This window comes from Synchiropus splendidus, chromosome 13, assembly GCF_027744825.2.
Source record: "Synchiropus splendidus isolate RoL2022-P1 chromosome 13, RoL_Sspl_1.0, whole genome shotgun sequence".
NCBI lineage: Eukaryota > Metazoa > Chordata > Actinopteri > Syngnathiformes > Callionymidae > Synchiropus > Synchiropus splendidus.
The window spans coordinates 12,535,027-12,551,489 of record NC_071346.1 but is presented as its reverse complement, the minus strand read 5'-3'; the positions used below and the strand labels follow the sequence as shown (position 1 = coordinate 12,551,489).

Genomic DNA, 16,463 nt, shown 5'->3' with positions numbered 1-16,463 from the left:
ACACAAAATATTGCTCTTGCATAAGTCTGTCAACATGTTTACAGGCACTGAGGCTGCCATGATCCGGGGGTTGTATTTCATTCATGAGATGGGTAACATTTCATATTCCTGTTTGAAATGTGCATGCTGGAAAATAATGTTAAAAACAAACGGAATCGGATGTATGGGGTGATGGAAGTGCTTGTAAGGCAGACTGCGGTCTGGCGGGAAACGGTTCTTAATATTTGGAGGCTGTAGGTAAAAAATTTGGGGGGTCAAAAGTGAGAATGGCTGGCTGGGATCCTACCTAAATGTCTCAGTGTTTCGGAGAGGTATCTGCCTAAGAGGTTCACCTCTGTTGCCACCAACTACCATGCAGTGATGGAGGAGGCGATGGTGTCCGTTGCATGAAGGTGAAACCCCCTCCACCCAAACCAGCTGAGGGAGGTGGAAGGTCCATAGGTCGGTGACCATTCTGGGCCTTCAAGTGCTCTGATGTTCAGCTGATACCTCAGTGTGGCAGAGTGTTCCCACTGACTTGACAGTCAGGTTGATGACTAGAGTTGCAGGAAAGAGTTTCGGTAGCATGCTTCTTGCCTCCTGGAAAGTCTATGATCCATCTAGTGAGAGAGTCTATCGAGCTCAGCTGGCCTTCAAGTTTTGAGAGGGGAGTCTATGAAGGATACTATCCAGAAAAGTCATTCCCATTCCTTGTATCCGTCCCTGACTCAACACATTCCTCAGACATGTTACTGGTCATCTCCTCAGTCAGGGTGATCTCCTCCTTCTGCTCTCACTTGCTGTTGGCTGTCGACCCAATCCGTTGGTCAAATTCCGAGTGCCTGCGTGTTCCCTGCCTGACAAGACAGGCAGGTCCTGCTCCTCAGTGAGTGACCTTGCAAAACATTTCTACTTGGACATGAGGAACTAGAGGAAACTAGAGGAACTGTCTGCTGCTGTTTTAGGTGAGAATCTAAATAAAGGCAACATCTTTGTGACGCATTACGTATGCCATCTTTCTCTCCTCCGCCCGATTGCCGCTCCTCCTCCTCCCCAACATCTTCTCCCTTGCGGTTTTCGAACACCAGCGAGAGAGGAATTGAGCTCCAAGGGCTCAATGGGAGCGCGGTCATCGGAGGTGACTGGTTCTCATTATCCGGCATCATCATTTCCTTCCTGAGCACTTTTACTCAATTCTTTATGGCTGAAGCTCTGCAGCGCAGCTTTAGGTGCCTGAAAAGTCGACAAACAAAGAGGGATTGAGTGTGACAACACGTCGTATCCAAGAGGAAGTGGCGGGACTGTTAGCGAAAATGATACGGTGCGCACGGTTTACTAGCAGTGAAATGAGGGAGGGTCGAGTCTGGGCACTAGCAGAGCTGGAACATGAAAGCCTTTGAAAGTGACCGACAGAGGAAACTATCACTCTTTGAGTCATTAGAACGCTCCATAACATGTTCAGTTCATAAAAATAAAGGAATAAAGAGTGTCTAGACTTGTTAACTGTGACGTCTTTAGATTCATTGGCCTTGGCTTCCATTTCATTGAAAGGGCAGTCTGAGAGCGAGCGCTGAACCAGAGCCAGTTATTGCACCTTCCCAAGGCCGCATGCTTTGACTCACCTGACTGAAGTCAATATGAAACGGCGAGTGTTCTCCTTAACATCTGTTATTCCCTGCTAAATATATATTTGTATAACCTCAATATTCCCTCCATATTAACTGATGTTTTTCTTTTAAACCATTATTGCAGCTTATTTTCTCTCTACTTTTCACCTGTACTAAAGAATGTGGCTGTTTTAACTTCACTCCTTCCCCTTCCTTTTCCTTTTCAAACAAGCATTTCCGCAGCCTCTCCTCTTTCATTTTGACATCAGCTTTCTGACCACACCGTTTTCAAAAAGGTCCCTCAAAATCTGACTCCTCTGAGGAAAGAGATTGACATTTGTTGTTCAGTCATTTGATCAAAGATCTCTCTGACACAAATGTTACCCTCTGACCCTCAACTAAGCCAAATATGGAGGTGAAATGAAACATAGTTGGTTGGTCATGAATGCCTGTGGTGCCCTTCTCCACTTCCTGCCTAGGCCAGATCCCAGTTCTCCCCAGAAACTTTCATACCGCTTGTAACGGGGCGCTGAAAAAATAAAGCCAGACATTCCATTGATATTGAAAAATTCAGCAGAAGGATAACCGAAGATGTGTCTGATCCTTTTAGTCTCAGATCAGCTTGGTATGCAGGTGGAAATAACCAACTAGTTCAGGAGGGAAGCTGGAGCCCCAGATGATGTTATGCGGGGAGAATATCTCTTTACGTCCTGGTATCTTTACGATTTCTTGGTTGAGAACATTTGAAATTGTAAGTAAGTAGCTGCATATTCAGGCCTCTCCGGGAGAAGCTGATGGTTGTTGGTTCGATTCCTCCTTAGGTGCATTCTGTATGGTGCTAAATGTTTTCTAGGTGTGAGTTGCTGGTCGTCTATATGTGATGGACTGGCAATTTCCAACCGACCCACATTACTGATAGAGGCTCCACCCCAGACTTTTAGCTAGGACGGCGTCCGGGCGTCTGCAAAACATGAAAAAATGGACGTCCGATTCTCGACCGTAGCTTGGCCGCCAGATGCCGCCATACACCAGTGTAATCTAGCAGCCAAGCTACGGTGGAGAACCGGGCGTCCATATTTCTCATGTTTTGCAGATGCCCTCCTAGCTAAAGGTCTGCTCCACCCCCTTGCTACTAGCCAAGCACAGATGAGATCTCATGAAGCAGCACCCTCATTTTCCTATGACACTCTCTGCGTTGTCATCTTTGAGCAGCTATTTCAATGAAACCTCACATCATTTGTAAATAAACAGCGCCACCTACTGAGCTCTGAAGAAGCGGATACTGTTTCACGGTGTTTCATTGATCCGTTACTACTAGCAAAGGCCGAGGTCTCAAACTTCACTGGCCTCAACATGCAGTCAGTTCTGTATAGTCTGCTAAACATGGGAGTGGCCCCATTCGGCCCGCACGCCATGAGTTTGAGAATCCAGCATATACATCTCGTGGAGACAGTTTTTAAATGCAAGTTGTAGGTTGGACCAGCCGATGTAACATGACCTCAATAGTTAATGGCGTGTGAATGTGAGTCGTGCTGCTCTGGTTCTCAATAAACCTGCGAGGACTATTTTGCTTTCAAAACTTCCAAAGCAACACAACTGCACTTGAACCTCACAGTCGATGCCAGGAAACCGATGACAACTCAGACATCGGCGAGTGCTGCAGTGGGAGGTCATCACTGTCAGATCAGCCGGAGCGAGGCCTCGACTCGTGCTTGAATTCTGTACTGGAGCTGCACTCGGCTCCACCAGCAGCAGTCGACATCAAAGACTCGCCTCCACAAAAATCCAACATTTATAACACCCCGCCACAACTTTCTCCCCCGAACCCTCGTGATTTATCAAGAGACTTTGATGTGCAAAGTACCAGGATCTGACAAGACCCAAGTGTTGATGAATTTGGCCAGCATTTTGATTTTGTGCTCAGAATAAAACACTAAGGTTGTACATCAGGGATCACACTTTTCCTAACTGAAGATGTTAGACTCTGGACTTATTTACTGCTGCTCCTTGAGGTTCGGCAGCTCATTTTCTTTCATCGCCGTGCAACCAACTTCAATACAGGAAACTTGGGGGACTGGCACAACAAAGTGTTATTGAATTGACCTTTTATTTTGCCCTCTTTTGAGTTGAATAAAGGATAATAACAAGCATCTCCAGATAGATGTATTGATATTGAAAGCAGAGTAAGATGACTCCATTATGACCAATAAATTCAGTTTCTTCAGCAAATTCTTTTTTTCATTCCATTCACATGAGGGCATGTGGATGCCTCACTCAAATCAGAGAGGCCAGCGTAGAACACTGTTGTGATGGAGACAGAGCTGAGCCAAAAGCCAAAGTTCTCAATGTTCCAACCTTTGCCTTTAGTTCATGGGGCAGTGGTCAAAAGGAGGCATGAGTTTTCTCCTCGAGGTGTCTGGCCTCAGCCGTAGGGATAAGGACGTTCGGGAGAGACTCAAAGTAGAACCACCGCTTGTTCGCATCGAGAGGCAACAGTTGTTCCTGGCATGTCCGTCATGGAGGATGCCATGGGACACACCAAGGAGTGTTTCTAATCTCCCAGCTAGCAGGTGAACGCCTTGGAATCCTCCCAGAGTCTCTGGGCTTCCCTGCTGGGCCCTGGAAGCATGAACACGACATCCTCGGCGCCTCTTTGGTAAACATTCCCTCATCACACTCTGGCCTTTTTCAGTGACGTGATTTTTATAAAGCACCAGTCTTGTTTCAATGTCTCTCAAGCTTTTATGCTAGCCTCCCTTTCCAAGGGCCGCATTCCCAATGTGTGACTTTTGTAAAGTTCACCATCCTCCCCTCTTTATTTCGATGTAGAAACAGGGATGTCTTAAATCTGCCAAGACAAAATCACAAAGCAGATTCCACCCTATTGTTCTCATCCCCTTGTTGCCTTGTTTCTGTGCCCATTACCAAGGGAACCGATGTGTGAGCCCCATTTGTGCCCCTGTACCCCTGCCTCTTTCACCCCTCGGGTCACCTGCTACGGCTTCACCCCCAGTCCTGGATTCCTTATCAGGTTGCCTGTGAACCAGTCCAACGGTTCCCAGAGGCCGGAACTGCGCGAGCATGTTGAAAATAAGTGAGTTACTTGGCAAAGAAAACAGCGAGTCGGGGGACCCTTCAAGGCCATGTCATGAAAGAAAAATTGAGGTGGAGAGAAATAACAGTGATGGATGACCGGGCAGCGGCCGTGTGAACGTATCCATCTACATCTCACCTCACACCCCTAAAGGAGATGCAGAAACATTTACTGTACGTGCTCAGGGAAGTTAATGTCTGAGTGCGAGGGAGTTTTTACATTCCACAAGTCTTGCGCAAATTAGTCTGAGGACAGCGGTGATCCATTACTACCAAGAGCAGCATCAGTCTTCTACTGGCCGCCAAAGGTCAGCGCAGCGGCAGACTGATGGCCCTGTGTCCCAGCCATTGTGGCTTCGCCCCGCAGTGAAACGGACTTGTCAGTATCATTGCCTGGGTGAGCTTCAATTTAGTCCGAGCCATTTTGAAGTGCCTTGACGAATAGTTATCGCTCTCCAGAATGGATCAGTATGATGCAGGTAATCGGCACTGACAACCTTCAGTTCACTTCAAGTAGTTGTTACTCCGTCGTGTTTTAGCTCTTTATATTTTTCATTGAAATTCCACAATGGTAGTATACAGCACCTTATTATTAGAATTGATGAAACAACAATGAAACAACCACAGACGGACCATAAAAAGTAGATGACATCACATACTGAACAGTACTAAAATGTGCTTTTCATGTTCGGTTGATTCCATCCTTCCATGACGCTTAGTTGGCTGGTTTCCTTGACGGTTGCTAAGGTAGCTTACACTTACTACGTCGAACCTTAGTACAGGGGTTCCTAACCTTTTTGATCTCGGGGCCCACCTTTTCCAGAACAAATGGGTCCGGGGCCCATTCAAGGAATAGAACTGATTCATTCCTGTGATTTCATTTGTGTCCAATAACCAGACATGCAAACAAACCAAAACCTTGTGAAATGACCTGAAACCATGTGATCAGCCCAAAGATATTTGTCATTGAAAAGTCCAACCAGCAGCAGAACCAGGTACACGTCATGTTCTGTTGAGAAAGCTGGAAAAACTGAACGTCATGAATAACATTCTCAATGAAATAAAAATAATAAAACATCTAAATACCATAACATATTTTCTTTTTCATAAATAATCTCTAAAGAAGAAAAGTATAGTGTAAATAAAAGAATCACCACAAAATGTTGCTCCAACAGTTGAACAGTTTTTCCTGTTGGGGGCGCCGTCACTTTCTTTATCATTTTCAACAACTTCTCCATAGTTGGTTTCTATGACAAATTTGCAGCTGTCAAGCCAATTCAATGACACACTACTAACACTAACTAACTAACTACTAACACTACTAACTAACAAATCATTCAAACGTGGGTAAAACAAAGTAGATAGGAGGTGTCACAGAGTGTTCCACATTCAATGAGCGTACTCTTTGGAGCCACTGTTCTGGATATGGTGCGTTCCAGTTGTGCTTGGATGTGGGTAATTCCCGGTAGCGGCCCCTCGTAACATCACCTGCTGTAGGATGTCCAAGTGAGAAAGTGGAGATCCAACATGGCGTCCTTGAACAGAAACTCAGAATGACTCAATGAAATACATGACCAAGAGGAAACACAGCGAATGTGTGTTTCATCTGGTGGGTTTTCTCGCGTCAAACAGAGAGCAAATTTATCAAGAGGTTTTTCTCCTGATCATATAGTGTTTCCCGAAAACTATGAATACAACACACTCAACTCGGCTGCAACGTCATTCTCAGGTCTGACTTCCGAGGTAACTGAGACGCAGCAGTCCAAACAAGACCACCCCCTGTCTTACTCATACCTCATTGTTTAGAAATGTAGACCTGATTTTCCCTGCAGTTCCCTAAAATGAATCCAACATCCCACCTCCAACACCATTTCTACTGAACAGAGGGAGATTAGTGAGTGTCAATGCACAACAAAGTCATGCTGTAAGTTTGTTTGCAAGCGTGCTGTTGCTCATCGCATGTCTGAAATTGTAGCAACAACTGTGTACATGGGGAAAAACAAAAACAGACGTTGAAACATGCACATCTTCTTGGCTTACAGGATTTGCCATGCTAAGGCTCGGAATGTGGCTGCACGCTTCCTATTCATGTTCAATGTAATGCACTGATCCAAACAACACCATGTACATTATCGATGTGACTACGGTGCGGCACTGGAGAGGTTTCAGCAGCACATGCAAGATTACTTCTCCTACACAGGCTTTCCACTGCATTGCATGTATGTAACTTTTATGTTGCTGTATTTCCAGATTAGACAGCGAGACACAGATAAATGAATGTACGTGTGTGGCTCTGCATCATGGGATGAATCACTGGAATTTATTCCTCAATAAAGTCTTTCCTGTTGTTGCCGCACCACTCCTCTGGGTGTGTGCGCAGGCTTTTATGTACCCTGGTGTGTTGACATAGTTAAGGCATTATTTTCCACAGAATCAGTGGTGTCCAGGGGACGTGACAGAATGCTGTATCTGCACAAGGCGGATGAAGAAGTCGCTTCTTCCTTGTAAATAGAGGGAATAACCTGTGCGTGGGGTCACTGAGGGTGAAACCACTGTTGTGTGCTATTGAATGACAAGGAAGTAATGTTGCCTCTACGTTGCAAATACTGACCATCTCCAGTTGTCCATCTCTGGGCTTCGAGATAATGGCAGCTGCCTTTTCATTTTGAAGTAAAAACAAAAGGAGAAACAAGTGTCCAGTGATGCGTCTGTGGCACATAAACTCTGATGTTTGTCCAGCACCAAGGTGAAAACAATGACAAGTAAATCAAATGTTGCGATGAAAGGGCTTATTTTCATCTCATATTAGAAGCCAGGCTTATCAGAGTCTCCCCTTATTAGTCGTCACTATACGCACACAGAGAAAAAGGGTCCGACTGGTCCAGAAATGTGTGTTTTCATTGAAGCCACTGAAACATGATGTCCTGAAAGAGCAGCCTTAACCTTGGAATGTGACGATGGGTGATGCTTTAGAGGTGGAGGGAAGTATGTCAGTGTCCAGATACAGTGGAAGGAACAAACCTATTGATATGCAACGGTACCTTGGTTCTCCACCACAATCCGTTCCAGATGGCCGTTCGAGAAGCGATTTGTTCAAAATCTGAATCGATTTTCCCATGACAATGAATGGAAAAAGAAACAATGTGTTCCAAGCCTTAAAATAGTCTTTTGTAGGAGTGAATGTAGAGTGTCTGCTGCAGGTGCGCTGTTCCTCTATGTGTGTGGCCGCTGCATGTGGGAGGGGTTGCCGAGTGAGTGAGGTCTCTCCAGAAGTGAAGAGGTGCCCGGTGCGTGTCCAGCTCTGAATGTGCGCTTCTGTGCAGTTTGGCTGTGACAAAGTCATAAACCAAGTAACTTAGCTCTGTCCCAGACTCGCCTCATCCCTGTCCCAGCTCCAGCCCACAACAGGACATCAAACCCTGGAGTGAGAGCGAGCACCTCCCCTGTGACACTCTACCACGGTCCAGTGCGGAGACAGGAAAGGTTTTACACCTCAATATGAAGAAAAAACTGTCAGTAAATGTAGCTAACGGGACACGTCTGCATACAGAGACTACGTTATACACGATAACAAAGCACGTTATGGGTCAGCTGATCGGTCCGTGCATGTTAGGTTTGTTCTGGTTTTTTTTCAGCGGCGTTTGGGTTCTGGATTTTTGTTCAAAAATAGCAAGTAGTAAAAAAATCTGAAAATTTTTGCTCAAACTTCGATTTGTTCGAAAACTGAGGCACCACTGTAAGTGGAAATGAACTACTTGGCCGTGGTCTGCTGTGGCTTTGCTACTTCACTATTTTCATCAGCATCGCAGAAAAGTGTCACACAGAGCAGCACTTTTTTTCACTCCGACTATGTGACGTATTGACTTCATTTTTTCGTCCCCCAGTGACGCAGTAGTCAGCAACCGTTGTTGCATTTTGACTTTCTCTTGCATCACACGTTTCCCCTCCCACAGTGTTACCCGATGCTGCTGACTGCACTTCCCTGGATTTAGGGTGAAGACTTGGGGTGGCACTTCTTAGTGCTGGTTTACGGTTTTCATATTGCAACACGACTTAAGTGTCACTTGGTATAAGTTGTATTTCATGTGACCAAGTGACTTCAAAACTTCAAAAGTCTTGTAACTGCGAGAGCTTCTGATCATCTCATCCTAACCCCAACCATCCATCTTGAACGCCAAGTGCTTAGGAATTTCATACTGAAATCCTTTGCTGTTATTGACAGGTGCATGGGGGGAGCACAGAAGCGGTATTTGCATGGCTCCTTCATCTCTTCTGGAGGCATTCCCAGGCTTAGCATGGGTCTTTGTCCTCCAGTGATTCTTAACCATAGGGCCCATGGTTGGGCCGCGAGCGCCTCCTAGAGGGCCGCTAGAAGTTTTTTTGTTTTACGCCTTTGGGCTGTGAGTCTCTCAGTTTTAATACATTAGCCAAACAACCCGCTTGTGTCTGTTAGTGCTATTCAAGCGCATCCTGTCTTAAAGAGTCGACTGTTGAAAGATCAGCCTTTTTTTTCAACTCCACCTATCGACAAATGTCTCCCTATTACTGGCAGGGAGCTCGAGTGATGAAGTGTTTTGATGTGAGACACATGTTGATGTGTCATAACAGAGCCGCCCAGGATGATTGACTCCATCTGCCTTGACAAGAGTGATGGTGTTTGTTTAATGCCGAAGAGCTGAGTGTCCTCCCCCTCCACCCCCCCATAACCTTTCCTATCATCTCTGCCTCTCTTGCAGTCACTGTTATTTATTCCTTCATTTGCATTGCAGTATTCCAAGTCCTCACACGTGGTGCGTGAGTTTATGGAGACAGTGTCGATGCTAATGTTCTCACATTCATGCCATGCAACAGGAAATGCCATTTTTCATGTTCATATCGTCACACATCTTTGTGTCGCATTTATTTATTCACTTTAGATAAGATAGATAAGATTATTCTCAAAACGTAACATCGGTAACATCCGACTTACGACTGGGATCGGTTCCGACAAACCGGACGTAAGTCAAACGCGAAGGTTATAGGTACTACTGTAGTGGTAGATGGCTGTGTGAGAGTGAGATGCTGGGAATCTGTGCGGCCGTAACTGTCGTACGAGATGCCAGACATTGAATAAAAATAAATAAATAAAGAAATAAATAAGCATCTGCTGGCATCTGCAGGCTGTGGTCGTAAGGTTATGTGTATGTATCCTCCTGCTCCTCAATGGGTTCCAACCGGGAGGAATTCTGCCCCTGGACATCCTCCTGGGTGGCATAACCCAGCGGTATCTCACCGAGAAAGTGTCCAGGCTGGATCCACAAAAGGTGCCTTAGCCACCGCAACTTGTGTCTCTCACGGATGGCTGAGCTTCAGTCAAGCCTGTGGGGAAAAGTCATCTCAGCTTTTTTCACCAGTACCAGTCTTTATGACTGAAAACGCTTCACATATCTGTTCATCTCACGCTTAAGCTGTCACTTGTGACCTCAAGGTTCTTGAACTCCTCCACCTGAGGCATGAGGTCCCTCCACCCTCTTCCTCCTGGTTTCAGAATTGGAGGAGCAGACTGTCCCATGAGCTGCTTTACATTCAGCTGCTGATGTTCCGAGTGAGAAGTGAAAGTCTGAGGGACCCAACAGAACAAAGTTGTCTCCATAAAGCCAGTGCTGCAAACTCCTCAGCAATGGCTCTCCAGGAGGCACTGGTCTCTGACTGTAGCGGGGCTGGTCTCTGACACTTCAGTGACGGTGAGTCTGACTTGGCCTGAGAGAGGAGGAGAGTGAGAGTGAGAATGTTTTGGTTACTTCAGCGTCTTCACTGTAAAGCCGGTGGAAGATGATGTGCATTGCAGTGGTGAGGTCCATAAAACATTCAGAGATCCTGGCTGCATCTCAGACCATGAAACTATGTATGAGTTTCCTGAAATGAATTTAAGATTTAAGGTTCACTGTATGAGTTAAAAGGGAAAGCTTGAGTCATTTCGCTATTACGTCTTACTGAGAGCACATGAGGAGAAGTGCCAACTTCAAACAAGTCACTGTGATGTGGAAGCAACTGAATATGGATTAATCTTAAACACTTCAACAGGCTGAAGAATTTGCCAAGTGTTTCTCGGTTGGCACCATATTAAAAAGGTGTGTTTTTACCTGATCTGCAAAAAGACACTCGCATTGAAAGGAACAAAATGTCCAGTTTTGGTCGGAAGCGTCAGGAGAGTTTGGAAAAGAACAGCATGAGATTCCTGGCTCAGAGTTAAAAATCTGAATACTCACACCTTTCAAAGCTGTTAGAACTGTTTAATGGGTAGTCGAAAAAATTCACCCCCAAAAGATCCAACAAAAAAGACATGTTTATTCGCTTTAGTGTTTCATAAAACGTCTTTCCTGCACCTGCTTATGTTATTCCCTTGTATTTGACTCAACAGTGTTTGGTGGATAAATGACCTTTCCAGGGCTAGTTTCCGAATATGCCATTGTTGGCCGTAACATGTTGTGTTGTTTCAGACATGACTTCCTCTGCTCCGCTGGTGCCTTTCTTCATGGCGGTTATGGCAGATCTTTCTATCACGCTGCCTGTTGTGATCAACAGTCGCACCTTCTCCGCTGCGGCGACCGTCTGAGATGCCAACGCTCACTCGCTGGGAGGATTTACGCTCCCATGTAATTGGCGGTTCTGGCCCGAACTGTCTCCTCTAATTAGCCAGTGTGTTAGCATGCGGTGAAGCGGGCCACTGTTGGCTCCTTCCACTCGTGCTGTTGGCCACCGCCCTGATGAGAGCGAAACAATGCCGGCAATCTGATTTGGGATAAGTGATGTCTTTGTCTATTGTCAACCGCGGCAACAAAAGCTATTGGCAGCGCCGCTCCTCCAGAGCTTTGCTGAGCGCAGTCCCAATGTAAAAATAAAAATTGCTCAGTGGGGCTGGGCTTCAGTGAACAGTGATGGCTTTCTATCAGAGGACTGCTATTGACAGGTACCTCGCAAAACAGTTGAGTTCTGACTAGCAGACTTTGCTGGACTGAAGCACGGATGCACCCCTGCGTGGAAGTACTTCAGTCTGTGTGTGGGCTTCTCTCAACCACACGATTAATAATGTATCCATCCGCATAAGAACTCCATCATGAAGTGAGAAATAAGAGTAAAATATAGTATAAACAAGTGGTGGGACTTTAACTTTTTTATTTTTTTTTAAATAAAACAACATTAAATTTAACAGTTTGCTCTCCAGACAACAGGGAACCTTTGTAAGTGCAGGAGTTCCTGCTCCACTGGTCACACTGATGCACAAGACACGTGGCAGCTGGGATGATAACAACAACAACAAACATGGAGGAATCCCTGAACAAAAGCAAACAAAAGCATCTGTTTGCTTTGGTTCAGGGATGCTTTTCACTACACAATGGCCAGGGTTTCCACTACTCTGAATGGACTTGAAATTCTCATAAAATTGAAATTTTCAAATCCACAATATTAATACATGGCTGTGCCTCTCATCACAACGCGAGGGAAACTGAAGGATAAATAACAGATCAAGGAAATCCATGAATGTCCCTGGAACTATGTTCTTTAGATGTTTTTCTACGTATTTTACTTTTATAAATATAGAATAATGAACTAGACATTCATATGCAAGGTCTCTTGTCTGTTAAATGTTGTTTGTCTTGCATGTCAGAGATGGAAACTGCACATTGTTTTGGAGATGCTTCACCCTGTAATAGAAAGTGAAAGTATTAACGTTACACGTGTATGTCTGTTGGATGGTGTGGAAATGCCTTCTTATTCCCATGGAATGGGGCTGGAGTCTTCTTGGCTGAGCGTAGTCTCGGCCTATTCGCTCCAGCTGCTGCCTCTCGACCTGACGCTGGATAAGCACTGGAGGAATGGTTGGAAAGGAGGATGGATGGATGCTCTTCCAGTTACTTTTGTGAAACTGTAGTCTGCATTACCCTGAAGACGGTGAAATCGTGGTCCTATTTTGGACCAAAAGTTCCTCCCGAATAACTGCAGAATAGTACTGTATTTGAGTGTGGGACTGAAGTAGTATATTCAAGTTTTTTGGCGAGTCATGTCGTCTAAAATGGTATGGTGAGGGTATCAGAATGATTGGATTTTCATTTATAAATCATAGCAGATGAAAACATCATGAGTCTTCGCCGGCCAGAAGGTGTCTGTTTTTGTGGTAGTCCTCACAAGTAGGAGGAGGAGAGTGACTCAATATTCATGGCGTTTGCTTTTGGATAATGGGACAAAACCTCTTCTTTTCTGACTGGAGCTCACCACTCCTCTGCTGGGAAGACGACACACACACACTCACACACACACTTCTCTGGCCTGTGTTTGCCTGTCTTCCATGGAAGTCAGCACTCCTTGATTCCCACTGTGCCGAGAGCGAGCGTGTATTTGACTTTTCTTGGGATGGGCCGGACAGAGGTTGTCAGAAGGGCAGGGCAGGGACCTGAATGATCCCATTTTGCACGTACGCAGAAACAACAAGGGGGAAATGACCGTGACGTTTGTTCTGGAGAAAGCAAAGCATGTTTGTGTTTTATCAGGAGAGATTAGGGGTGATGGAATTCTATTTTAGGGGGGCAGTCCTGCCTTGCCGAGACGTTTTAAATCAACGCAGATTAAATGTGTCTGTGTTCGACTTTCAATTTTATCAAAGTGAGGATTCCATAGTATCATTTCTGGAGACATTTTTGGGGGATGATCATCGAAAATACTGAGCGATGTTTGGTACATTGTTTGACAGTGTGTAGTATATGGTTTATTAACGTGCTTTTAGAAAACATGTTTTTTGTTTTGATATTGGACATGTACAGAGGAGAGATAGCCAGTACATTAGGAAGATGTTGAGGTTGGAACTGCCAGACAGAAGGTGGAGAGGAAGGCCAAAGAGGAGGTTTGTGGAGGTGGTGAAGGAGGACATGAGGTTTGTAGGTTTGAGAGAAGGGGAAGCAGAGGACAGGGGGAGATGGAGGAAGATGATCCACTGTGGCCACCACTGAAGAGAGAAGCTGAAAGAGAAAGAAGAAGTTTTTTGTTTTGATATATCACTGATTTTATTAGTATTTTCTGTGTCCTTATTTTGTTTATTGTGTTTATTTCTATTGTGTCTCCCACATATTTCTTTGGTACAGTTCTTTTGTAAAAAGTGAGCAAATTCAACATCTTTCTACAATGGAGGAGTGAGGCTATTACTTTCGGTTGCGTTCAGATCAAAGGTGGGTCCATTCTGTGTAGAGATCACTGGAGGTGTTCACCCTGGGTTTCCTCTGGGCACTCTGGCTTCTTCCCGCAGCCCAAAAACAAACACATCCCCTGCCTCTCACCCTTAGATTGCTTTGCTTTTTACTCAGTATTTTCTGATACAGATAAAATCTTTTAGTTTTACTGTTCACAAACAGTGGCAAATAGTCGTAGTAAGACCAAGACCACTGCATACAGAGACTATGTATAAGACATGAGGGCCTGGGAGTCGGGGTCAAAAAAAACAATGAGGGGCGAGACCAAGACGAATAGTCTGTTCCAACGGCAGCATTTACGTGCATGGTTTATTTTGAAAAGAATGACCCCAGTTTCTTTTGCAGTGAGAAAGAAATGTGTGCGTCTGTATGACCAATAGACTTCAGTTTGGAATCAGTTTGGAATCAGGTCTCACCCCCTTCATTGGTCTTGCTCTCAACTCCTCCTCTAAGTTTCGGCCCTGGACCTGGTCTCCATATTCTCTAGTCTCAACTCCTGGTCCGGACTCCAACACCTGCAAATAATAACAATGGACTGAAACTATTTCAGCATCTCACTGCTGTAGAAAGTCCAGGACATGGATTGTGATCTTGTTGTTGATCTGATCTCTCACATATTCCCTCTGTTCTACACCTACTGCCTGCTGTCCTCAGTGTTTTCCACCTAATTGCTTCATGAATCACTGTTTTGAGAAACAAAAGCAATGATCCTTTTCTCATGTGTCGAATCTAGAGTCAATTGCCTTTGTTCAGAGTCGTATTGACCAAACCCAACAAGTTCATTTTCAGCCCTTCAGGCTTTGTTTGCCACCTTGCTGCTTAAGACATCAAAGGAATCTGCAGACCTTTAATGAATGCCAGTGTTAAGTTTCTCTCTCTCTGCTTCTTCCAGCACACACTGTCGTCTCCAGTGAAGGGAAGTCCATCGGGAGACATCCCGGAGGTGCCAGCCCGCACGAGAACCCAGCCAAGCCCCCCTTCGTCAGGGTGTTTTCGGGCTCGCCATCTGCCAGCTGGCCGCGACCTTCCAGCCTTGCACTGCTCCTCGCCGCACTTTCCCTGCACTGGACCTCGGTCTGACAGCGGCGCCCTGTGAATTATACCCCGCTAGACACGTGCACACTGACACTCGTACACATTCTGCACGTCGCTCCTTTACTCCAATGTGGGAGAGAAGACATTGGAGGAGACTGTCAGATGTGGCTTCTGCCGCATCGCCATCTGTAAGCACCCGATCCCTCGCACACTCATCTGCAAAGACAAGCCCTGCTGCGTCTCCTCGGCTGTTCTTAATAAAGGGCCGGACATGCGTGTATTTATCCACCAGCACCGCCCGTACCGCTTCATGCTTTTAACCGGCTCTTCCCGAGTGTGAAGAGGACTGACTGCTGATGTTCTTACAGAAAGGCTTAAGCATATACCAAATCACATACACACTACATGGCCTACTTATCCTTTCAGAATAAAACGTAATCGCAGTGCCGTTTCCAGACAGAAGAATTCAACTTGTTTGAAAAAAAAAAAAAAGAATCTAATTTCCTTTTTCAGGATTGTAGAATGCATGACAGGTAGATGAATCAACTCCAGGTGCCTGGCCCAGAGCAGCAGTTTGAACAAACTCACATTGACTGTGTGTTCTGGCACAGATTAGAATGTAATGCGTTCACAAGTGAAGCACCAGCACCCTTGCACGAACAGACCCGCCCAAGCAAAAACCTAGACGTGTATAGTGTTTAAATGTATATAAGTGGGACGACTCGACGGTCCGTATGATGTGCTGACAAAGCAAAAAGCAGACTAAAGGGAGGGGGCGCTGTTCGTCGAATCCAAACTTTAGAAATGTAATTTCTCATCAAATAAACAGGAATGAACGGTTTGGTTGTCGAAAAAATGTCTGTTCGTATTTGAGTGTGTTTGTTTTGAGAAACGTTATCTCCTTCACCTGACATCGTGTCACCGTCCACCGCTCACATGACTTTTCATCAGCGTCCTGAGCGACATGCCTCCGCTTCATTCATCCCCAAATGGGCCATTAGTCATGCAGAAAATGGGTCGGAAAACCAAACATTGTGGTTTTGGACCGGGACATGTGGTGCTTCTGGATGTCTTGAAAATTGAAAGAGAGATTTATTTCCACAAATCCATGAGAGATTGAAGCTACCTGCCTCATATTGAGAGTGGTGAAGGGGATTATAGTCCAAGGATGAAGAGAAGAGCGATGACCATGATCACAGTGAGGTTGCTAATCAGCTCAGCAGCAGGAGAATGTTCCCAAAAAAGACCCTTGAGTCGAGGATTGTTCTCTGATCCGTCGTTGAACTGAACCCTTGAAGAGTTTTTGCTTGTGAATACACATCTTGGCCAAAGAGCGAAGGAAAGTCAACAGTGTACCCTTAAAATATTTCTATGAGTCAGTTCAATGTATTTATCATATTTGTTCCACAACTTCAATTACTTCAATTTAAAGGACTCAATCTAACACTATTCTATTTCTATTCCCCTTTGAAATGAGTCTGGAAAGCAAACACTGTCTTATATATGGAAAAGATCTACCGCATTCATG

At 45.2% G+C, this 16,463-nt stretch overlaps 1 protein-coding gene across 2 annotated transcripts in view; it reads left to right on the top strand.

The window, feature by feature from the left end:
* LOC128769411 (glypican-5-like) overlaps positions 1-15,798 on the top strand; it is a 122,670-nt gene extending 106,872 nt beyond the window's left edge. Inside the window, exon 8 of one of the 2 annotated variants that reach the window (XM_053883103.1) lies at positions 14,793-15,798. In XM_053883103.1, coding sequence (XP_053739078.1) covers positions 14,793-14,980 — 188 coding nt within the window. In that variant the 3' untranslated portion in view covers positions 14,981-15,798. The remainder of the gene's footprint in view (positions 1-14,792) is intronic. The other variant, XM_053883102.1, reaches the window with a different exon arrangement.
* The last annotated feature ends 665 nt before the right edge of the window (positions 15,799-16,463 follow it).